Source organism: Schistocerca cancellata, chromosome 7 (genome assembly GCF_023864275.1).
Source record: "Schistocerca cancellata isolate TAMUIC-IGC-003103 chromosome 7, iqSchCanc2.1, whole genome shotgun sequence".
Classification (NCBI taxonomy): Eukaryota; Metazoa; Arthropoda; class Insecta; order Orthoptera; family Acrididae; genus Schistocerca; species Schistocerca cancellata.
The window spans coordinates 324,576,665-324,601,764 of record NC_064632.1 but is presented as its reverse complement, the minus strand read 5'-3'; the positions used below and the strand labels follow the sequence as shown (position 1 = coordinate 324,601,764).

The 25,100-nt window shown below is 39.9% G+C and overlaps 1 protein-coding gene across 1 annotated transcript in view; it reads right to left on the bottom strand.

Annotated features, from left to right (window-relative positions):
• LOC126092749 (cilia- and flagella-associated protein 44) overlaps positions 1–25,100 on the bottom strand; it is a 668,515-nt gene that overhangs the window by 309,594 nt on the left and 333,821 nt on the right. Inside the window, exon 16 of the mRNA XM_049908475.1 lies at positions 11,944–12,130. Coding sequence (XP_049764432.1) covers positions 11,944–12,130 — 187 coding nt within the window. The remainder of the gene's footprint in view (positions 1–11,943; positions 12,131–25,100) is intronic.

The following is a 25,100-nucleotide window of genomic DNA, read 5'->3' as shown; positions in this document are numbered from 1 at the left end:
ATGTCTCTAATACATATGTGGGTGAAGCAAGGGCAAAGGTTATCTGTCTATAAACAACACAGAGTGTGTATATATGTCCAGGATTTCCTAAAAATGTGTTTTTTCAGCCTCTGCCATACAGGCTGCCCTGTACGAGACGTGTGTTGTGTGAGAGTAGCATTGGTATGCTTTATTGACCTGTGTTGTTGGGCAGCATACATTTCAGGTGCTTTTAGTGATGGACAGAGAGAGGAGTCAGGAGGTGATGGACAGAGGGACAGAGTGAGGGGGAGGAGGAGGTGGATAGGGAGAGAGGAGAGAAGCAGATGGACAGAGAGAGTGTGAAGGAGGAGGACAAGGTGGACACAGAGATGGAGGCTGAGGAGATGGACAGACAGAAGAGTGAGAAGTGGATGGACAGATAGTGGGGGTAAATATGGTCACAGAGAGTGGGAGGAGGATATTTACAGACAGAGGGAGGAGGAGGGGGAGATGCAGGTGGAGGTATAATTCGGTTCTGGGCAAGTGGAAATGGATGAGGCAGGAGGGAGAGGTGAACAGAGAGACAGGAGAGGATATGGTCAGAGGAAGTGGGGAGGGAGATATATAGAGATAGTGGGAAAGAGGAAATAGACATATAGAGGTGATAGGATGAGGTGAACAGAGAGATGGAGAAAGAGGTGGACACAGAGAGATGGGAGAAGAAGGTGTGTGTAATATATGTATTGAGCAAATTTGTGGGTGAAGTTGCAGGAAAAAGGCTAGTAGTTAAATAATATCCAACTCTCTACTTTCAGTGTTCCTGCCTCCTACTCAGTGTGTCCTCTATATGGTGAGTAACTACTTGTTATCACTGAGTACAAATAATACATTGTCTCAGATATTTTGGAATCAGATTTAAAACTGTAAGGCATTTCCAGAGGCAGACATCAACTCTGACCAAAATATTTGGTTATGAACTGTAGATTAAATCTGAAGATATTGCAAAAAGGAAGGAAATAAAGAAGATAGGACCTGGATAAGCTGAAAGAACCAGAGGCTGCTGAAAGTTTCAGAGGGAGAATTAGGCAATGACTGACTACAACAGAGGAAAGGACTGCAATAGAAAACAAACAGGTAGCTTTGAGAGGTGAAATTGTGAAGACAGGAAAGGATCAAATAAGTAAAAAGACAACACCTACTGGAAAAATAGAAAAGATATAGAATTTAATTACTGAAAGGAGAAAATAAAAAAAATACAACAAATGATGAAGGCAAAGCGAATACAACATTAATATACAAGTTTGTTAGTAAGTGCAAAATGGCTAAGCAGGAATGGTTAGAGAACAAATGTAGAGATACTGTCTATCACAAAATGAAAGAGACCTTTGGACAAAAGAACAGCAGCTGTATGAATATCAAGAACTCAGGTGAAAAACCAGTACTAAGCAAAGAAAGGGAAGCTGAAAGGTGGAAGGAGTATATAGATGGGCTATACAAGGAAAATTAACTTGAAGGCAATGTTATAGGAAGGGAAGAAGATGTAGATGAAGATGAGATAAGATATACAATACTACGAGAATAATTCAACAGAGCACTGAAAAACACAATTCGAAACAAGGCCGCCAGAATAAAAGCCATTCTCTCATACCTACTGATACCCTATGCAGAACCAGCCATGATAAAAGTATTCCACTTGGTGCGCTTCATGTATGAGACAGGCAAAATACACTCTTGACTTCAGGAAGAATGTGAGAGTATTTGACACACCTACTCGGGAAACAATCATGATGACCGTGTGCCAGAAGATGGCCTGTGGATGGTACTGTGTACCAAAAAGGTAGCCAGTAGGCAAAATAAATAAATTACAACTGTAGACACAAACATATACTTTTTCACTACTGTATTGCTGGCTGTTCCATCAGCAATACATCAGAAATGTGTAAGAATGTAGCAATTCTAATTACAAAGAAAGCAGGTGCTAACTGGTGTGAATATTATTGAATTAGCATTTTCATATGAGGGACACTCAATTAGTAATGCAACACTTTTTTTCTGAAAGCAGATTGGTTTTATTCAGCATCCCAATACACCATATTATTCTCCACTCTTTTGGCTATAAGGCCCTATTTTTCAACATAATCTCCATTCAGTCTGAAGGTTTGGGAGGACCTGAATGCCCACATGGTACCCACTCGTTGACATTAGAGCCAACATCTTGCTGCATCAATAACATCCCAATCATCCATGTACTGCTTCCTATGCAGTGCATTCTTTTTTGGGCCAAACAGATGGAAACTGGAAGGTGCAAGATCCAGGTTGTAGGATGGATGAGGAAGAGCAGTCCAACTAAGTTTTGTGAGCTCCTCTTGGGTGTGCATACTTCTATGATGCCTTGTATTGTCATGGAGAAGGAGAAGTTCATTTGAATTTTTGTGGCAATGTACATGCTGAAGTTGTTTCTTCAATTTCCTGAAGGTAGCACAATACACTTCAGAGTTGCCCATTCCACCATGAGGGAGGACATCAAACAGAATAAAACCTTCAGAGTCTCAAAAGACAATTGTCATGACAATACCCACTGAATATGCAGCTCTGAATGTTTTGTTTGGAGGAGAAGTGATCCATGGATTACCATTTTGTTTCCAGTTTGAAGTGATGAACCAATGTTTCCTCACCTGTGACAATGTTCAACAAAAAATTATCCCTGTCAGCCTTGTAATGTGTAAACAGTTCTGCAGAGATGGTCCTTTGTTGCTGTTTATGGTGTTCTGTTAGGCAGTAAGAAACCCAGCAAACATGTGCCTTTGAGTATCCCAGCTGGTGGATGAGTGTGACAGTGCTATCAACAGAGGCATCCAGTTGTGTAGTGAGGTGTTTGATTGTGTTCTGTTGATCACCTCAAATGAGAATGTCTGCACATTTAAATATTCCAAGAGTCACAGCTGTCTGTGGGCTGGCTGGCACATGGAAGACTGGACAGGTTTGTGCGATGTTGTAGCGATGGAGACAGATACCTCGCCCAACAACTCATCATGTTTTTGTGCACCGCCACATCTCTGTAGATGTTCTGCTAGTGCCTGTGAATATCTGTGAAGTTTTATTTTTCTGCTATAACAAACTCAATGATAAATCTTTGCTTGGAACACACCTCCATTACAGACACCATTTTGAAGGCTATGCATAGTGCAGCCACCCATAAAAACTTCAGAAAACTATAGGTGCTGTAGCAGGAATATTCCAAAATGTCTCACAAGAAATCCCACATTTTTTTAGCCAAAACTGGCTGAGGAAAACACATTTGTTGCATTACTTATTTATTGCCACTTGTAAGTCTTTGTTACAAAATACTAATATGAATTTTTTACATATGAATGGAAAAACTGGTAAAAGGTGTTCTCAGGGAAGATCAGTTTGGGTTCCAGAGAAATGTAGGAACATGCGAGGCAATACTGACCCTATGACTGCTCTTAGAAGCTAAGTTACGGAAAGGCAAAGCTATGTTTGTAGTATTTGTAAACTTAGATTTTGACAATACAGCAGGGGTAAAATACAGGGAGTGAAAGATTATATACAATTTGAGCAGAAACCAGACAGCAGTCATAAGAGATGGGGGGCATGAAAGGAAAGCAGTTTTTGAGAAGTGAGAGAAGTAGGCTGTTATGTATCTCCTTTTGTTACTCAATCTGAACAAGAGCGAGCAGTAAATCAAAACCAAAGAAAAATTTGGAATTAAAGTTCTGGGAAAAGAAATACAAAAATTTAGGTTTGTCAATGACATTGTAATTTTGTCAGGGACAGCAAAGGACTTGGAAGAATAGTTGGATTAGACAGTGCCTTGAAAAGAGGTTATATGATGAACATCAACAAAAGCAAAACATAAGTAATACAATGTAGTCAAATTAAATCAGGCAATGCTGAGGAAATTAGTTTACAAAACACAGCTCTAAATTAATAGATGAGTTTTTCTATTTGTGCAGTAGAATAATGGATGATGGCCAAAGTAGAGAGGATATAAAATGTAAAGTGGCAAAAAAGAAATCTGAAGAGGAAAATTTGTTAACATTGAATATAGAAGTCTTTTCTGAAAGTATCTGTTTGGAGTGCAGCCTTGTATGGAAGTGAAATGTGGATGATAAACAGTTCAGACAAGAAGAGAATAGAAGCTTTTGAAAAGCAATGTTATAGAAGAATGCTAAAGATCAGTTGGATGGATAATGTAGATAATGAGGAGGTACTGAACAGAATTGAGGAGAAAAGAAATTTATGGCCCAACTAGACTAAAAGAAAGGACTGATTGATAGGACACATCCTGAGGCATCAAGGGATCACTAATTTACGATTAGAGAGAAGTTTGGGGGCTAAAAATTGTAGTGGGAGACCAAGACATGAGTACAGTATGCAGGTTCAAAAGCATGTAGACTGCTTTGGTTATTTGCAGATGAAGAGGCTTGCACAGGACAGAGTAGCATGTAGAGATGCATCAAATCAGCTTTTGGATTGATAATTACAACAGCAGCAGCGGCAGCAACAACAACAACAAAAACAACAACAACAAAAACAACAACAATGTAAAAGTAAATGATACAAATTATGTCTCCCTGACAGAGAATAAGGGTGTCAATAGGAAAGAGTTCTGTATTAAGCTATAAAACATCATCTAACTGTAAACTAATCACATGTGGTTTCCCACAACTTCCCACCCCATTCCCTTACTTTTTCTTGTCTACTGCAATGACCTTTCATCAGCAACATGTAGAATAATGACTGTTCATTTCCGTAGCATTCTTTAAGCTACACCTGTTTCATGGATGGTGCTAAAGAACAGTCACATTGAGCCACAAATGTAGATCCAGAAGTTGTGGGATCCTGACTGCTTGTGAATTTTCCTGCCTTTCAAACACTTGGACTGATTTATATGAGTATGAAGAAGAAGAAGCATTAGAGTTATGAGACTGTACTGACAAGAGAGTTGGGCATTATTACACAGATCTTCCAATTGAATGTTGAAGAGCTTAGTAGTTCTAAGAGTCAGGTTCTTTCAAAAATTTTAATACCATTCTTCAGGAAACATACACTGAAGATGAACAGCAACAGAAGTCCAGAGGCTTGATCAATGGCTAAGATCTATTTGGAACTATGTACCACTGACATTATGGACTTGCAACCTATGTGAGAGACAATATCAAAAATGCATCCCCTACCATTCTTTCAATGCTCACAAAAATTGGTCAACTAACAGTGGTAAACATAACTGATGAACATAGGGAAAAGTTATTAAACTGGATGAAAGGAAACTATCTGCACCAGATCTTTGATGGAAAAGATAGAAATACCTCCAAATCTACCACCCACAACACAGGAAAAAACCCTGATCTGAGTTTTCCTACCAGTAATTGCAGTCAGATCCTGTCCCCATACATAAGAAGGTTAAGGACAGTTTGCCACATAGTCAACACTGCCCTATCCCTCTGAAAACTGAAATCTTCTTTCTTACCTGTTCCTTTCTGAGTCCCAGTTGGAACCTACTAAAAGCAAATTTAGAAAATTTTTTGCTTAACACTGGCCAAACTCTGCTGCTGATCCCTGCAAAGTAATGTAACTACCACAGATTTATAAAGATAATAACAGTAGTTGCAAAATTATATACTCCCTGGGGCTGTCACAAGTTTGTATCATAGGATGGACTGATGAGATGGAAGTTATGTATCCGTGATTCTTCCGTGATAACAATGATGAAATTGCTGATAAGCTACTATAAATCCATGATGCAACCCAAAGAAGAAAATTGGGAGAAACTACTGAGGCATTAAACTTCACCAAATCAAGCAGGAAGGCATGGAACCTCCTAAGGAAACTCAGAGGTGACAGTGCATCTGAGTGACAAATGCCAGATGTCTTTCCCAACCAGATTGCCTCACAAATCGTATCCTTATCAAGACCTCCAAGAGATGGGAAACATACTACATTCCTCAAGTGCCAACTGAAACTGTTCTGTTAGTTACATTAAGCTCCAAATAATGTTTTCCACTCCTTAATAACTGATGAAGTAAATATTGCTGTCAGTAAAATTAAAACAGGGAAGGACCCAGAATGTGATGTTATTCTCCCTGAATTCCTAATGCACAGTGGCCAGAGGACTAGAAAATAGCTGAGCCAGTTCTCCTCACATTATGCAGAATGGTCAGGTGCCACCTAATTCCAAGAAAGATAAAATAATATCTTTGCTAGAGTCAGGCGACTGTCGATTTCCCTCTTAAGCAACACCTCTAAGTTGTTGGAGGAGCTCATTTCAAATTGCACACAATCAATACTGGAATAACACCTACCAGTGAAGTGAGCTGCCTTTCACCATAACAGAAGCTACTCAGTCTAACTAGTCACATCAAAGTAGTGCGCCAGCAAGGGTTGATGATGACAGCTGTCTTTGTAGATCTCACCACTGTATATGGCGCCATATGGAGAGTTGGTCTGCTATAAAAATCATACCACACCATCCATGCCAGAAACTCTTACACTTCCCCAATACCATGCTATGTGGCAGAACCTTCCATATAATGTAAGTAGAGTCAGAAAAATAAACAATAACCTCCCTTAAGGATCTGTACTGGTGCCTGCATTTTTCAACCTCTGCATATCAGACATCCCAGAAACAAAATGACGTAAATTTCGTTATGCCGACCATTTGGCTATAGCTGTCCAAATTAAGTCAATGGAAAATGGTGACAGTCCTCATTCCCAAGATCTTAAGCTTTTTGGAAAATTGTAAACTGGCTGGAGACTGATTGTCAGCACAAGCAAAATGGAAACAATGAGCTTTCATCCGAATAATGGTCAAGCTACAAAATCTCCCAAATTATACTTCAACAGTTAAGTACTTCCCCGTAGTTAGTTTCCTGAGCACCTTGGTGTCACATTTGATCACACCCTATCCTGTAAGAAATACCTAGAAACAATAGCATTTAAAGTCAATACAAGCAACAAATCCTGCACAAATTGTATGTCAGCAGGTGAGGAGCATGTTTCCTCACTGAGAGGTTCTGCCCTATGTAATTTTGTTTTATGGTATGTCATAAATGCTTGAGGATCAACTTACTATGAGACTATGCTATAAAAATAGATGTACTTTAATCTAATAAACAAGACTGGCCGGCCATGGTGGCCAAGCGGTTAAAGGCGCTACAGTCTGGAACCGCGCGACCGCTACGGTCGCAGGTTCGAATCCTGCCTCGGGCATGGATGTGTGTGATGTCCTTAGGTTAGTTAGGTTTAATTAGTTCTAAGTTCTAGGTGACTGATGACCTTAGAAGTTAAGTTGCATAGTGCTCAGAGCCGTTTGAACCAAACAAGACAGAAATCACTTCAGTCTTCAGATAATATCCTTCCACAGACCTCAATAGCAAAAACACACATACATATTATGACATAACTGTCCCAGGACAATAAAGCTACACAGGGGAGAGAGTGGAAGGGAGGAGGGTGCACATACACTGGTGAGCCAAAGCATTATGACCACCTACTTAAAAGTGTGTTGATCAGCCTCTGGAATGAAATTCAGCAGTAATTCTGCACGCCATGGATTCAACAAGTACTTGATAGGTTTTCAGAGGTTTGTGGCATCAGACGCCTACACACAGGCCACACACTTCCCATAATTTATGGGCAGTTGGATTGTGGGCATGGAGCTGGTGTCTGATAGCATCCCTCTTGGGTTTCATCAGATTCAGATACACCAAATTTGATGGCCAAGAAATCAACATGAGTTCACTATCATGTTCCTCAAACCATCAACACAATTCTGGCCTTGTGACATGCACAGTTATCCTGCTGGAAGATGTCAGTACTGTTGGAGAAGACATCAAGCATAAGGGGTTCAGGCAGTCCCTAATAATGTTCACATAGTCCACAGCTGTTGTGGTGTCTTCAGTTACTACCGCAGGGTCCATGGAAGCCCAGGTGAATGTCCCTCATGACATAACACTGCTACCACTGGCCTGTGTACATGGCGTACTGCATATTTCAATCAGCCATTGGCATGGATGACAGCATATCTGGACAAGGCCATCAACCTGGTTTAACAATAAATGGAATTCATCTGACCAGGTGACATGATCCCATTGATCTGCAGTCCAGTCTCAGTGATCCCACACCCACTGTAATCATAAATGACTATGTTATTGTGTCAACATGAGAACACTTACAGGTTTCCTGCTGCAGAACACTGTGCGCCGAATGGAGCGCTCCAAAACACTTGTGTCTGTGCCATCACTGTACTCTGACATCAGATCTGCCACAGATCACTGCCTACCCCGCTTTAGAGAGTGGGCAAGCCTCTGATCCCCGAGTCCTGTAATGAGGTATGGATGTCCAACTTTTTGCTGCCTACTCATTGTTGTACAGCATTCTTCAACCACTTTCCATAAATGCTCATGACGGTACCCAGTGAACAGCCAACCTGGTTCATCATTTCTGAGATGCTTGCTCCCAGGCACTGGGCCACAACAATCTGCTGTTTGTCAAAGTCACTTGAGTCAGTGAATTTCTTCATTTCTGCCACTTATTGTTGCTACAATGATTCCCCATTCATCTCTGTTCAGCTCATATACTTCTCTTACCATGTCACATGTCCTCAGTACCACCAGGCAGCATACAGCCTCATGGTTGGCAGAGGTCATAATGTTTTGGCTCATAAGTGTATGTACATATTGTGTCTTTGTTATGAGGAAGGACATTCTCGAAAAGCTTAGCTATCATTTTCATTATTTGTTTTCCACACAGGACACTCCATTATCATATTGAGTTATTGTCTGAGAAGTTGGCCACTTTAATGTTACTACTTCTACTTGTTTCTTATTTAATAATGCTTGTAATCTACATCTACATGATTACTCTGCAACACAGAATTAACTTGTTGGCAGAGGGTTCACTGTACCACCTTCAAGCTATTTCTCTACTGTTCCACTCTCAAACAGTGCATTGGAAAAACAAACAATTAACTCTTCCCATGTTATGTCTGATTTCTCTTATTTTAATATGACGATCATTTCTCCCTATGTAGGTGGGCGCCCTCAAAATATTTTTGGACCCTGAAGACAAACATTGTTATTGAAATTACATGAGAAGATACTGTTTCAAAGAAAAATGCCTTTGTTTTTATGACTTCTACCCCCAATTTGCAATCATCTTTGTTTCAATTTTTTAATGTTTTATTTTTGAACTCAGCAGACCCCACCCCCTTTTTAATTTTTTAAAGAAACAACAGTTGGTATAATTTTACAATACTTCTTTTTTTAAAGGAAAATATAAGACAACGGGCCATATCAATATCTTTAAGAAGGTGTCAAATTTTCCACCACTTCTCTGTTTTTCATTTATGATCTGAAACTAATTAGCATGTTTTACTGTTAACTTCTGACCACCATCTATCTTCTGTATCCATATACATACATAAATTAAAGTCCACCACTGTGGTTTTGTCTATGTGTTTGGACTAATCTCAGAAACTACTGTTTGAATTTTGATACAGTTTTCAATAATAGATACTCTAATTCATGAGATTAGATGGGTAAATCACATAACTAATGAGGAGGTACTGAACAGAATTGGGGAGAAGAGGAGTTTGTGGCACAACTTGACTAGAAGAAGGGACCGGTTGGTAGGACATGTTCTGAGGCATCAAGGGATCACAAATTTAGCACTGGAGGGCAGCGTCGAGGGTAAAAATCGTAGAGGGAGACCAAGAGATGAAAACACTAAGCAGATTCAGAAGAATGTAGGTTGCAGTAAGTACTGGGAGATGAAGAAGCTTGCACAGGATAGAGTAGCATGGAGAGCTGCATCAAACCAGTCTCAGGACTGAAGACCACAACAACAACAACAACAACAACAACAACAATTCATGTGATAGTTTTGTGAGTATAATAAATATTTTGTGGAAACTGGCTAAACGATGATGCATTAAAGCCCCCTGCTGGTGTGAAAATGATATAACTTTCATCTACCAGTGCGTGGCGGAGCTCCCTGGAAATGCGTAAGGTGACCCGACAGCAGCACAAGGATAGTGCAAGCTATTACTACTGGAAGGCTGGTGCAAGCTACTGCCGACATGCTAAATTACCTGTGATGCAGGAAGTATGGCATAGTAAGCTCACAACGGTTTTCTGCTTTATGTACAGGCTACTCTCAGGAGGTACTGTAGTGGTTTTGAAAAGATTTTCACCAACTGACAGACTGATTTATGAGTAAGGTTTGTGGCACAGGAGGTAGATGTAAGGCTGTCTGATTCCGGTGTCAGGCTGGCACAAGACTGCCACTAATGGGAACTTCCCAAATGACCTGTGATGAAGGACATATCAGGTGTTAAGCTGACAAGAACATATTTTTTTGGTGTAGAGTTAATGTTTAAGGGTAGTGAAGGGAAACGCAGAAAAAGATCACAGAGAAAATGTCGTTCATTCTGGACTAGCACTGCATTCGGGTGACCAACAACTGACTGTAGTGCACACAAAACTTGCTCTACAGTTGGGAGAACCAGGCAGAATGGTAGCTCATAGCTCTCATTATTGCCACAACATGTCATTTTGAACACCAATTAAATATGAAACAGATAACATTTGAGCCTCCTGAGAACTGTTCTGGAGTGCTCTGCTTAAACTGTTTTAAGTTATGTAAAAGTGATGACATTCAATTACCTAACGTTGTTCTCTGAATTTTAATCATAACTCTATGCAATGGCCTGTAAATAAAATTACTGCTGTGGCAGACAAGTCATCCAGCTGTCAACACTTAGTGTTAGCTGCATTAGTTTTCAAATAAACCATTTACTTTTACTTCTAAATTACTGGAGGTAGTTGGAAACAAAAACAAATTATCAAAGTCTGTAACATGATGACGTTCACTCCTTTGCCATGGAAAATAAAGCTGGACATAAACTACTTTAGGTATCTTCAATCAGACAAAAAATCAACAGATTATATTAGATTAGATTAATACTAGTTCCATGGATCATGAATACGATATTTCGTAATGATGTGGAACGAGTCAAATTTTCCAATACATGACATAATTAAGTTAATTTAGCAACATACTTAAGTTAATATAACAACTTTTTTTTATTTTTGTGTTTTTTATATTTTTTATTTTTACTTTTTTAATAATTTTTTTTTTCTTAATTTATATCTAAAAATTCCTCTATGGAGTAGAAGGAGTTGTCATTCAGAAATTCTTTTAATTTCTTCTTAAATACTTGTTGGTTATCTGTCAGACTTTTGATACTATTTGGTAAGTGACCAAAGAATTTAGTGGCAGTATAATTCACCCCTTTCTGTGCCAAAGTTAGATTTAATCTTGAATAGTGAAGTCTTCACAAATACTGACTCTTCCGTTACACCAGTAATTCTGCATGAGCAGTCTTGCTCAAACTAAATGAACTGAACAAGCAGTCATCTGAAAATAACACAGGATCGGCATCTATAATGCAGAGAAGGAAGTGAGTGACAAAAAGGTAGACTTCACAATACTACGTCTTCAGAGAGCCCACAACAAATTAGGACTCGAAGAAGTTTTTGCTGTGTCAGAGTTAAGCATATCTATCACTTTCTTTCAAATGACAAAATATGTTTGAAACCACTGATTAATGGTATCTGTTATGCCATTGAATTCCAGCTCCTGAAGCAACGCCAAGTGACTTACCAAATGAGACCCTTTCGTAACATGAATGATAACGAATGGTATGAGCACAAGATATGGTTGCAAGTACAGGTACAATATATCTCAAAAATACTGTTTATTTACTTAAATGTTTGGTTTTTAATATCTTTCACTTAATAAGCAGTAACAGTATTTACATACTGTCCCCCATACAAACAAAAGTGTAGTCAGAATGTATAAGATGTAACCACTCAACAAATGGAGTTGACCAACTCAGAAAGAATAACTACTGTGTTACCATCAACATCACTTTAGATATATGTTAATGTGAATTACCTCATCTTGCCTTCTTTCAACTTTATTCTTCTGTTCATAATATTTCTGTACAAGCTTCTTCAGTCTTAGATTTTGTTTAAATTCTGGTGATTCAGTATTCAAGCCTTTTAGAATAGACAGAACAGAGAATTCTTTTCTCCTTTCTAATTCCTCTTCTACTTCTTTTGTTGGTGGTTTGAAGTCATCCCTTGAGAAGTAAGTGAACTGATAAGAACAGAAACACACATGTACAGATATAAAGGATATGCACCCAAAATTATCCATATAATGGAAAAAATTATTTACCAAATATCTTCAAAAAGCCTTACAAATAAGCATGAGTGCCTGAGATGATCAAATCAGACCAGACCTTGTGTTACTGATCATGGGGAACATTTTATACAGCTATAAGGTCATGTGGAGGATCAATACTTTTAGGATTTTACGCAATGAAAGAGGAGTCTCTACCTACTAATTGCCATGTGAGGAGGAACTTCAATGAGGTTGACAGGTGTAACTAGTTAATTTTGGCAAGCCAGTTCACATCTCAGGAGTTAGGCACACTCGCATTTGTCTTGATGCTGTGGAGGGGTGATACATATAGTGTGTAGAAGGAATTAGTACAAGGATTCCTCCAGTTATGTAATATAACATACACAGTGAACTGACTATTTGACGTTACTAGAGTCTGGCTTTCTTGTCTAACATGAGGACGCTTGTCTCAGGGGGCACTCAGTTAACTTTTGTAACAGGATAAAGATAGTTCATTGTGGGATGGCCCATAATGCAAAATACCGTTAAGGAGTTAATTTGGTAATAAAGGGCAGTGTGAGGTAAAAGCTGTAGGGGGAAACTCAGGCTTCACTGCAGTAGGCTGGTTCAAATGGGTATAAGTTGCAATATTCATGTACAGATGTGAAGATACTTGCACAGGGTATACTAGCATGGAGAGCTGCATCAACTCTGTCTGTTGACTGAAGACCACAACAACCTCCATACCAGTGCAATCAGGTAATGAGATTGGAGACCTTGCCCGTCGGAGTATAAAGCCATGGCTTAATGGGTAGCGTCCTATTCAGAGGCAAGTCATGGTGATTTCATCGCATCAGAATGATCAATATGAGGTATATGATGTCAGACTGTTGGTTTCATTAACCATAGTTTGTTGTCCTTCACTGGCAGTCACTATACTTAACACAGCTGCATAGCTCTCAGGCCCCACAGCAAGATGATGAGACGACAGCCTTCTTGGCCACTTGTTCATTTCTCCAGACTGCAACATGTCCTGTTACCCAGCAGAATGATACATGCTTCACCTGTTGCTGAAGGAGCAGTTTGTTCTGTATTGTGTGTATAATTTTCTCTGCTATGAATACTTGTTACAAAGCTTGTAGAGCACTAAGGGAATCATAGCAAATGAGAAACCTTTCACTCTCACTCTCACCTCTTCTACTCCACTGCCTTCTGGATTCCATACAGTTTTCCATTCTGTACAGTGTATTAATTACAAAGACACATCTTGAAGATATGGCCCAAGAAAATACTCAAGAGCTGAGGGAGACACTGCTCTGAACAATCAGTCTATACTACATTAAAAGCATGATGCCTATCTAAAATGTTGTAAACCAAGGGCTGAAAATGTAAACTGGAAGAGCAGTTCTTCATAAAATTTGTTAAATCTAAAACAGTTCTGGTCTCATAAGAAGTAAAGGTGGAGATCTGCTCTGATCTCAGCATACAGCTTCCAAATGAGCCATACTGTATTATTTATACAGAGTACTAATTAAGTTTCTACAAGTTGCTCTTATATACCTGGACTGAATTAGAGAGACTCAAATCATCAGTAAAGTAATGTCAAAATTCACCACCGTATTGCCCATTCTTTCTTCTATTTTTCAGTCCAAAATCTGTACTGCATTTCTAACACTGTGATTGTAGTGACATCTATGACCACCTAGCACATTGGACAGATTAATTACCATCACATGCAGAATTTGTATTAGCACAGCATTGTACCTGGAATGACAAGTGAGTCATCCCAGTCTCCATTGTTATACAGGATTTCTGCCACTGCTGAACTGTCAGCCTGAATGAGGAAACTGCACAGTTTCAGTAGTAAAGCAGAAGGTGCTTGTGAGTTTTAACTGCAGTTGTCCCCAAATTCCTTACCAACAGATATGACTGTTCTCAGTTGCAGGAAAGTCACTTGAACTAGCATAAGTTGGGACAGGCACATTTTTTTAATCAGGTACAGTCACACACCGAGGATGAGATTGCCAGTTATCAGAAGCTTCAGTGCCACATAAGAACACAGTATACAGATAAAAAAGGGTTGCACTAAATATATTTACTTGGAGACTTTCACATGTGAAGCAGGTGCAAAGTACATCTTACGTAAGTGATTGCAAATTGAATTTATACTGAAACCTATTGTAGTGTTTAGAGAATTTCTGTTTAAATTTTTGAACCACTTGGCCTTCCACCATCTCAAACACACGATATTTTAGATGTGAGTGGGAGAAAGGAACCCTATCTAGAGCATGTCATATGTCTGTGCAGGAGTGAAATCAGTCACGAGAAAAAGGTTGACGCGGCAGTTGAACAGCACCGACAAGTACTTGTTGGGTGATCCACGGAAGTCATAGTGAAAGCACATGGAAGAACCAAGGAGCTTCTGTGTTATTCTGTGCTGTTTGTAATTTTACTATTGTTAGTGACAAAAGAACAATTGAGATTTGGAATTGTGAATAAACACTTCCTTTGGCTTGCTGGAGGCAAGACATATTTTATGATTAGTTTGTAACAGAGTTATGGTTGTTAAGCCAACTCTTTGCTAAATGTACTTAAATCTGTTTCTAATGTGAAAAGATACGAGTGACTTACAAGAAGTTGAATATTTATATTGAAAGTGCGAAATGGTTATTGCGTATAGAGTCCAAATATGCTGATGGTATTGCCGAAAGAGAACAGTTTTAAAAGATAAGGCCTATTAAAAAAGTCATCACAAAGCCGCTAGAATGTGGTGACTAGTGTGAAAGGACTGAAGAAAACAGAAATTTTGAGATAAAAGAGAGAGAAAAAGCTATCAAGTGTTCCCATAGCAACTGAGCATAACAAGAAAAGAGAACCATTAAGAGAAACTGATGCCGGAGTATCCGAAGGAGAAAATTTGTAAAGGCAAATAAGGGAGAAGACGTAAGAAAGTCACAGCGTGAAAAAAAAGTCACAGCATGAAAAACAGAAGAGAAGATCTCAATGTACTAGACTAAGACGAGATACGCCTAGAATGATACGACTAAGAAGATCTGGTGTGGGGAGTATAAAGCTCTCACACACATCACAGGGACGCAGACGTGGAAACCAGCCTACATCTGATGCTGCCGCCACCAGCTGCTGTTCACCAGTGCTGACCTGCCATCACATCTGCTCACCTATACTGCGAGAATTCTATGCCGGGTGATCACAAAACAGAACTTTAGTACCTTATCAAGAAGTGATATTTAATGAACTTTATTAATGTACTTATTATACTTAAAGTTAATTTTTAAATGCTCACAAGGACTAAAGCTTGTAAAATTGTGGATCACGTTCAGCAAATTGAAGAGACATAAGAACCAGCCATGGCTATGAGAACTACTAAAGAAGGGCCTGACTTGTCTGAGTTAGTAAATCTAATCAAAACTCAAAATGCTGCTCTAAGAAAGGAACTAAATGCAACTCTATGTAAAGAACTAAGCTTAGTACATTCTAGTTGAAATGGAAATGGAAATGCCCTGTGGCCTGGCCTCCCGTCGGGTAGACCATTTGCCTGGTGCAAGTTTTTCGAGTTGACGCCACTTCGGCAACTTGCGAGTGAATGGGGATGAAATGATGATGATAAGAACAACACAACACCCAGTCCCCGAGTGGAGAAAATCTCTGACCCTGCCAGGAATCAAATCCAGGCCATTAGATATGACATTCCATCGCGCTCACCACTCAGCTAACAGGGGCGGACACATTCTAGTTTAAATGCTCGGAATGAAGCTTTAGGATTGTTAAATGCCAAAGTCGACTCACCGAGCAAAGAATTAGGTAATCTACAAGAAGGCATGGATGCTTTAAAGACTGAATTTGACACCCTGAATAGCAAAGTAGAGGATTTGAAATTAGACTTAAAGAAAGAATTAACCAATTCCTTATGTTCACTGACTTTACTAGTAAACAGAATGATAATTTCCAGGAGTTATCAAAAAAGTTAGAATTTGAAATTGAGGACGGATAAATAATGTAGAATCAGAAATCAATGAAAAATTAAGGTCTTTTGAAAATGTGTGTAACATTAAATTTAATGCTGTAAAGCAGGGACTGAGTACTTTAAAAGAAAGTGTAGATAAGCAGAGCGAGTTAATGCATGTCATTCAGCCGCAAATTACAAGTGTAAGAACACAAGTGGATAATGTAGAAAGAAGCTCTAAAGAGAAATATCAAACTCTGATATTGTAAATGTAAGTAGTTTGGAAGAACAAGTCCAGGAATTATAGAAAGAAAAGTTACTGAGAGAATAACACCCGGGAACATGTCACCTATGGCTTCTTCCGTACTTACTGATACCAGGAAGGGCATAGATGACCTGTGGAGAGAAGTCAAGCGTATCCAGGACAGAGTAGAAAAATGGGTAACGTCACCTAATGTTGTGTTAGTTAGTGAAGTGGTGACTGATTTACTGTGGGGATACTTTCAAAAGAAGTTTAAAGAGAAATGTGCACAAGAAAAGTTAATATCAGATCCCCCAGGGATGTTAACATTCTTAGTTAACGGCGGAGTGACGACCGTCGGATCCCGAGTTGTTTTCATTGTTTCTTCCAAAATAGTTTTCCTGCACCGAATTCCTTTAAAATCTTATACTATTCTGTCATCTATTCCTAAAATCTTAAACTATCCTGTAATCCTATATCTTAGAAACCCAGATATGACAGTCAATTAAAAAACAATCCTAGAGAATCACAGATAAAAAGTGATATTTAGATAAAGTGAACTGAATGGTATATTATGTTTGTAGAAAATATAGTATTGTGTGACTAGTTGAACAACTAATATACTGTAGTATATAGATTTTCTATTTTGTATAGAATATTTTATACCTTTTGTGAGATGTGATGATGGGAGGGTTTATATCAGTTCTGAAAGGGGTGGGGTATTGTGGATAAAAGCATGATTTACAAAACACATAAATCATGACTAATACAAAGCACACATCACACCTTTCAAACATCCCTCACAAACAAGTGTGCTTAATTCTTCATCACTTGCCGTTTCCATAGGTTTGCTAAGATTTCCTTCGGGAACCTAAAGGGTGAAAGTGGTAATGTCTGTTCTGTAAGAGATGATTTAACACCAAACCTCCTCCGACATCTCACCCACGTACTTGGGATGTAGGGATCCTGGGGAAGGGGGGTGGGAAGGTTTTCCTGTCTTTGAGGCTATCTTCTTCCTCTTCTTCAATCTTAGCAACAATTTATATTTATTTCCTTTCTTACTTCTCATTTGAAGACCTATCTATTTTTTTTCCTCTTTCCATATTCACATACTACTATTGCAGAAGTTCTTACTACTTTCCTTGGTTTCTCATAACATACATCTTATCTTTCAATAAGAAGGCCGAAGAATCAGACTACATGAACACACATCCACATACATAAACAAAGAAATTTAAACACAAACATTAAAATTACAGATCACAAAACCTGTCATGATGTGACAACCGCCAGGTGTTGCAGGAGAAAAGATATGTGTAAACAGTTAAACATTCCACGTGGGAAAAATATATCTAAAAACAAAGATGATGTGACTTACCAAACAAAAGCGCTGGCACGTTGATAGACACACAAACAAACACAAACATACACACAAAATTCTAGCTTTCGCAACCAACGGTTGCTTCATCAGGAAAGAGGGAAGGAGAGGGAAAGACGGAAGGATTTGGGTTTTAAGGGAGAGGGTAAGGAGTCATTCCAATCCCGGGAGCGGAAAGATTTACCTTAGGGGGAAAAAAGGACGGGTATACACTCGCACACACATATCCATCCACACATATGCAGACACAAGCAGACATATACAGAGGCAAAGAGTTTGGGCAGAGATGTCAGTCAAGGCGGAAGTACAGAGGCAAAGATGTTGTTGAATGACAGGTGAGGTATGAGTGGCGGCAACTTGATATTAGCGGAGATTGAGGCCTGGTGGATAACAGGAAGAGAGGATATATTGAAGAGCAAGTTCCCATCTCCGGAGTTCGGATAGGTTGGTGTTAGTGGGAAGTATCCAGATAACCCAGACAGTGTAACACTTGCCAAGATTTGCTGGCCGTGCACCAAGGCATGTTTAGCCATAGGGTCATCCTCATTACCAACAAACACTGTCTGCCTGTGTCCATTCATGCGAATGGACAGTTTGTTGCTGGTCATTCCCACATAGAATGCGTCACAGTGTAGGCAGGTCAGTTGGTAGATCACGTGAGTGCTTTCACACATGGCTCTGCCTTTGATCGTGTACACCTTCCGGGTTACAGGACAGGTTTTACAACGGGGGCAGTTACAAGGGTAGGAGCCAGAGGGTAGGGAAGGTGGTTTGGGGATTTCATAGTGATGAACTAAGAGGTTATGAAGGTTAGGTGGACGGCGGAAAGACACTCTTGGTGGAGTGGGGAGGATTTCATGAAGGATGGATCTCATTTCAGGGCAGGATTTGAGGAAGTCGTATCCCTGCTGGAGAGCCACATTCAGAGTCTGATCCAGTCCCGGAAAGTATCCTGTCACAAGTGGGGAACTTTTGTGGTTCTTCTGTGGGAGGTTCTGGGTTTGAGAGGATGAGGAAGTGGCTCTGGTTATTTGCTTCTGTACCAGGTCGGAAGGGTAGTTGCGGGATGCAAAAGCTGTTGTCAGGTTGTTGGTGTAATGGTTCAGGGATTCCGGACTGGAGCAGATTCGTTTGCCACGAAGACCTAGGCTGTAGGGAAGGGACCGTTTGATGTGGAATGGGTGGCAGCTGTCATAATGGAGGTACTGTTGCTTGTTGGTGGGTTTGATGTGGACAGACGTGTGAAGCTGGCCATTGGACAGGTGGAGGTCAACATCAAGGAAAGTGGCATGGGATTTGGAGTAGGACCAGGTGAATCTCATGGAACCAAAGGAGTTGAGGTTGGAGAGGAAATTCTGGAGTTCTTCTTCACTGGGAGTGCAGATCATGAAGATGTGATCAATAAATCTGTACCAAACTTTGGGTTGGCAGGCCTGGGTAACTAAGAAGGCTTCCTCTAAGCGACCCATGAATAGGTTGGCGTACGAGGGGGCCATCCTGGTACCCATGGCTGTTCCCTTTAATTGTTGGTATGTCTGGCCTTCAAAAGTGCAGAAGTTGTAGGTCAGGATGAAGCTGGCTAAGGTAATGAGGAAAGAGGTTTTAGGTAGAGTGGCAGGTGATCGACGTGAAAGGGAGTGCTCCATCGCAGTGAGGCCCTGGACATGCAGGATATTTGTGTATAAGGAAGTGGCATCAATGGTTACAAGGATGGTTTTCGGGGGTAACAGATTGGGTAAGGATTCCAGGTGTCGAGAAAGTGGTTGGTGTCTTTGATGAAGGATGGGAGGCTGCATGTAATGGGTTGAAGGTGTTGATCTACGTAGGCAGAGATACGTTCTGTGGGGGCTTGGTAACCAGCTACAATGGGGCATCCGGGATGATTGGGTTTGTGAATTTTAGGAAGAAGGTAGAAGGTAGGGTTGCGGGGTGTCGGTGGGGTCAGGAGGTTGATGGAGTGAGGTGAAGGTTTTGTAGGGGGCCTAAGGTTCTGAGGATTCCTTGTAGGTTTTAGGTAGGGTGGCAGGTGATCGGCGTGTAAGGAAGTGCTCCATCACAGCGAGGCCCTGGATGTCCGTCCTCCGTCACAGCGGGACCCACCTCCTCTTCCTCAAAATCACCCTCTCCAAACCTTCCAGGAAATTCTGACTTCCAGCCTTGCCTCTCAATCCTTCTTAAAAAACCTTAATCCTACTCCCAATATCACCACTGCTGAAGCCTAGGCTATCCGTGATCTGAAGGCTGACCGGTCCATCGTCATCCTTCCGGCGGACAAGGGTTCCACGACCGTGGTACTTGATCGTCGGGAGTATGTGGCTGAGGGACTGCGTCAGCTTTCAGACAACACCACATACAAAGTTTGCCAAGGTAATCCCATTCCTGATGTCCAGGTGGAGCTTCAAGGAATCCTCAGAACCTTAGGCCCTCTACAAAACCTTCACCTGACTCCATCAACCTCCTGACCCCACCGACACCCCGCACCCCTACCTTCTACCTTCTTCCTAAAATTCACAAGCCCAATCATCCCGGCCGCCCCATTGTAGCTGGTTACCAAGCCCCCACAGAACGTATCTCTGCCTACGTAGATCAACACCTTCAACCCATTACATGCAGTCTCCCATCCTTCATCAAAGACACCAACCACTTTCTCAAACGCCTGGAATCCTTACCCAATCCGTTACCCCCGGAAACCATCCTTGTAACCATTGATGCCACTTCCTTATACACAAATATCCCGCACGTCCAGGGCCTCACTGCGGAAGGTGTACACGATCAAAGGCAGAGCCACGTGTGAAAGCACCCACGTGATCTACCAACAGACTTGCCTACACTGTGACGTATTCTATGTGTTAATGACCAGCAACAAACTGTCCATTCGCATGAATGGACACAGGCAGACAGTGTTTGTTGGTAATGAGGATCACCCTATGGCTAAACATGCCTTGGTGCACGGCCAGCACATCTTGGCAGAGTGTTACACCGTCCAGGTTATCTGGATACTTCCCACTAACACCAACCTATCCGAACTCCGGAGATGGGAACTTGCTCTTCAATATATCCTCTCTTCCCGTTATCCACCAGGCCTCAATCTCCGCTAATTTCAAGTTGCTGCCACTCATACCTCACCTCTCTTCCCGTTATCCACCAGGCCTCAATCTCTGCTAATTTCAAGTTGCCGCCACTCATACCTCACCTGTCATTCAACAACATCTTTGCCTCTGCACTTCTGCCTCGACTGACATCTCTGCCCAAATTCTTTGCCTCTGTATATGTCTGCTTGTGTCTGTATATGTGTGGATGGATAAGTGTGTGTGTGTGCGAGTGTATACCCATCCTTTTTTCCCCCTAAGGTAAGTCTTTCCACTCCCAGGATTGGAATGACTCCTTACCCTCTCCCTTAAAACCCAAATCCTTTCGTCTTTCCGTCTCCTTCCCTCTTTCCTGATGAAGCAACCGTTGGTTGCGAAAGCTAGAATTTTATGTGTATGTTTGTGTTTGTTTGTGTGTCTATCGACGTGCCAGCGCTTTCGTTTGGTAAGTCACATCATCTTTGTTTTTAGATATATTTTTCCCACGTGGAATGTTTAACTGTGTACACATATCTTTTCTCCTAAAACACCTGGTGGTTGTCACATCGTGACAGGTTTTGTAATCTGTAATTTTATTGTTTGTGTTTAAATTTCTTTGTTTATGTATGTGGATGTGTGTTCTTGTAGTCTGATTCTTCGGCCTTCTTATTGAAAGATAAGATGTATTTTATGAGAAACCATGGAAAGTAGGAAGGACTTCTGCAATAGAAGTATGTGAATATGGAAAGAGGGGAAAAAAATAGATAGGTCGTCAAATGAGAAGTAAGAAAGGAAATAAATATAAATTGTTGCTAAGATTGAAGAAGAGAAAGAAGATAGCCCCAAAGACAGGACTCCTTACCCTCTCCCTTAAAACCCACATCCTTTCGTCTTTCCCTCTCCTTCCCTCTTTCCTGACGAAGCAACCGTTGGTTGTGAAAGCTTGAAATTTTGTGTGTGTTTGTGTTTTTTCTATTGTGTCTATCTACCAGCGCCTTCCCGTTTGGTAAGTCATGGAATCTTTGTTTTTAAAACATAAAATTATCATAAATATACATAAGTATATAAAAACCAAAAACTAAGATTATTCTACATCAAGTATACATAAGAAGGGGGCATGGTCAAAGAAAAAGAATGCAAACAAGAGTGGGTGTGATTGTGATACTCATTTAAGAAAAGTCAGTATAATAAATACTCTGATTAAGTGACAAATTGTAGGATAGCGGGACTCAAATAGCATAAGTAAGCATATTATCTACTGAATACTGTATATAGACATGGTATCTACTGGAAGTATAGAAGTTGATAAGTAGAGGAGGACTCTAGGGATTAGAGGAAGTATTAAGAAGTATATGAGAAGTGTAGAGTAGATTTGTAACTTTACCAGAAAATACTTAATTATAGTATACATAGGAACACATACTGGGGTAATGAAACCATGAGGCCTACTCAGACAGGATAAGAGGGGCGTATCCAGCATTGGCTAAGTTTATGGGACAGACGTACCTACCTGTGATCTGAAAAAATAGGAATGTTTTATAAAGGGGCGTACCTACCAGAATAGAAAGAGGAAGTTCTCTCATAAGGTCAATCCACAAGCACAGTTTAGGTACTGATCCTAGGGAAAAGGGACAGTAGCACGACAAAAGTCATAAAATTTTGTAGGGATTATTCTGGAAAGTTTGAATTCTATGCACAACGAGCATTATTACATTTATGTAAGTTCACAAATTTCAAAAGGAACACTTTCATTTTGCCCAGAGTTCCTCCAAACTACAACAGATAATGAAGCTAGTACATACTAAAGAAAAGGTAGTACAAAGGATAGAAATAATAGAATACTCAAGTGTCATGAACACCTGCAGTTTCTGACTAGAAATAACGAAAGAATCCTCACAATTCTCAAATATTATAAAAGATGACTAAAAACATGGAAAAATGTTCAGGTCTTGATATCAAGGTGAAATAAGAACAGAATAAAGGAATGCTAAGCTAAAGATTCGTATACAGAAAAGAAAAGATTGTTGTTGAAGTGAAAGATGTATGTAGAAACATCTGTAAGAAAGTATATTGTTATGATATGAAATGTTGTTGTGAGTGATGTCATTTACATAATGATTACGTATAAAATTTCACATGTCCGATCTGGGGAGGGGATATATAGTGTTTTGAGAATTTCCGCATAAATTCTAGAACCACCTGGCCTTCCACCATCTTGAACACATGATATTTTAGATGTGAGTAGGAGAAAGGAACCCTATCTGCTGCACATCACCTGTCTGTGTGTGCAGGTTTGAAGTTTGTTGTACGAAGACGGTAGACACGGTAGTTGAACAACACTGACAAGTACTTGTTGATCAGTCCATAGAAGTCGTAGTGAAAGCACATGGAAGAACCAAGGAACTTCTGTGTTATTCTGTGCTGTTTGTAATTGTGACTATTGTTAGTGACAAAAGAACAACTGAGATTCGGAATTGTGAAAAAACTTTTATCTTGGGCTTGCTGGAGGCAAGACATATTTTATTATTTGTTTGTAATAGAGTTATAGTTGTTAAACTATCTCTTAGCTACTTAAATCTAGTTCTAATGTGAGACAATATATGTGACTTCAAGAAGTCTGATGTTTATGTGCGGAGTGTGAATTTTGTTCTTTATGAAGCTCAAATATACCAATAGTTTCTAAAAAGTATTCTTCGAGTACCTAATTATTTTGTAAGTAGAGAGAGAGTATTTAAGGTTCCTGTAACTAGCATCATTCTTTGGAAAAGAAGTTTATAGAGATTCCAGAAGCTGGCTATCCAGTGAAGAAGATCGGCTGTGTACACCAAGTAAGTCGACTCGTATAAGGAGAAGTGGGAAGCTTGCGCATACACTTCAAACACTCTTAGTCTTCAAAATGACAGACTATCATGCCATTGCCTCTACTTAGAAGGCAACTTCACTAAGTTCCTTTCACTTACTGGCTGAAACTGTGAAGACTGTTCACATCACTTATGAGGTAGATGTAGAGATATTGACTTATATTGTTGTTCCCTGGTCTGATCATGGGCTTTGGTTTGTAGCCACCTGGTGGGATTAAACGTAACGCCACATCAATTGTGAAATAATTCCAGGTGCAGATTTCTTGATCTGTGTTTCATGCTCCTGAAGAGTTCACGTGTGCTCAGTAAGCCCCAACTTAGGAAGTAGAGTTCATGTCAAAAGGACATGGAGTTTCAAATGTTGCAGAAAATGCAGAGAAAATGCAGTGGAATGCTCCCAGCACTTGCATTAAATGAATTGGAATGCTGCCAGCAGTTAGTAAAAGCAGTAAAAAAAATTAATTCTGATCAGAAAGATAGGCTGGGGCCAAATGGTAACCAGTTGTTTTTATTGGTCTTCTACATCATACATCAAAGTGGCTGAGTGTTGCTGAGAAAGGGAAATGTTACTGTAGATAATTTTTTCATGTTTCAGTTTCACCTTAACACACAGATTTAGCAGAGGTGGCAGAGACCAAGATTCTTATGATATAGTACTAATTTCCCTCCCAGAGTTATTTTCAGAAATTTTTAAGACAACTCTTTCATTGTAGGAACATCAAAGATTATCTGATCACAACAAGGTCCAAGGTTGTCGATGAAATACTTTTATGAGATCATAATTTCGCAGGCTTAATAATCTGATTTTAAATTTTTCTTTTACGTCATTGGCACACATGTTCCTGATGTACTTTAGCATTTTCCACTGTTCCAAATATTTAGTGTATTGATAATAGTCGAAAAGGTTGTATGTGCTTTTGAGTACTCAGCAAATTTTTACTTGTGAAAAAGATGGACTAAAGCATTTGCATTAAATTTTACTTGAATGTTGACTATGGCTTTTGTCAAATGTACTATGAGTAATAGAAGAGTTTATGAGTCATATCAATGTTTGAAAGTGGATCAAAATGATCTTGAACATCATGACTGCCCTGTACGCCCTTGCACATCAGTTACTGATGACTGTGTGGAAGAAATAAAGAAAATGGTTATGTAGAATTGCCAAATCACCATCAATTGTTGATAATGCTGGAATATCCTTTGGCTCATGCCAATCAAGTTTTTGGGATGTTTTGGGCATGAAATGTGTAGCATCAAAGTTCGTTCTGCAATAGTTGAATTTAGAACAAAAATGACATCACTTAGGAATTGCTGAATGAAGTCGACAATGATCCATAATTTCTAAAGAAAGTTACAAGAGGTGCAAACATAGGTATACAGGTACTATGTTGAAATCAAGGTCAAGCTGTGCCAA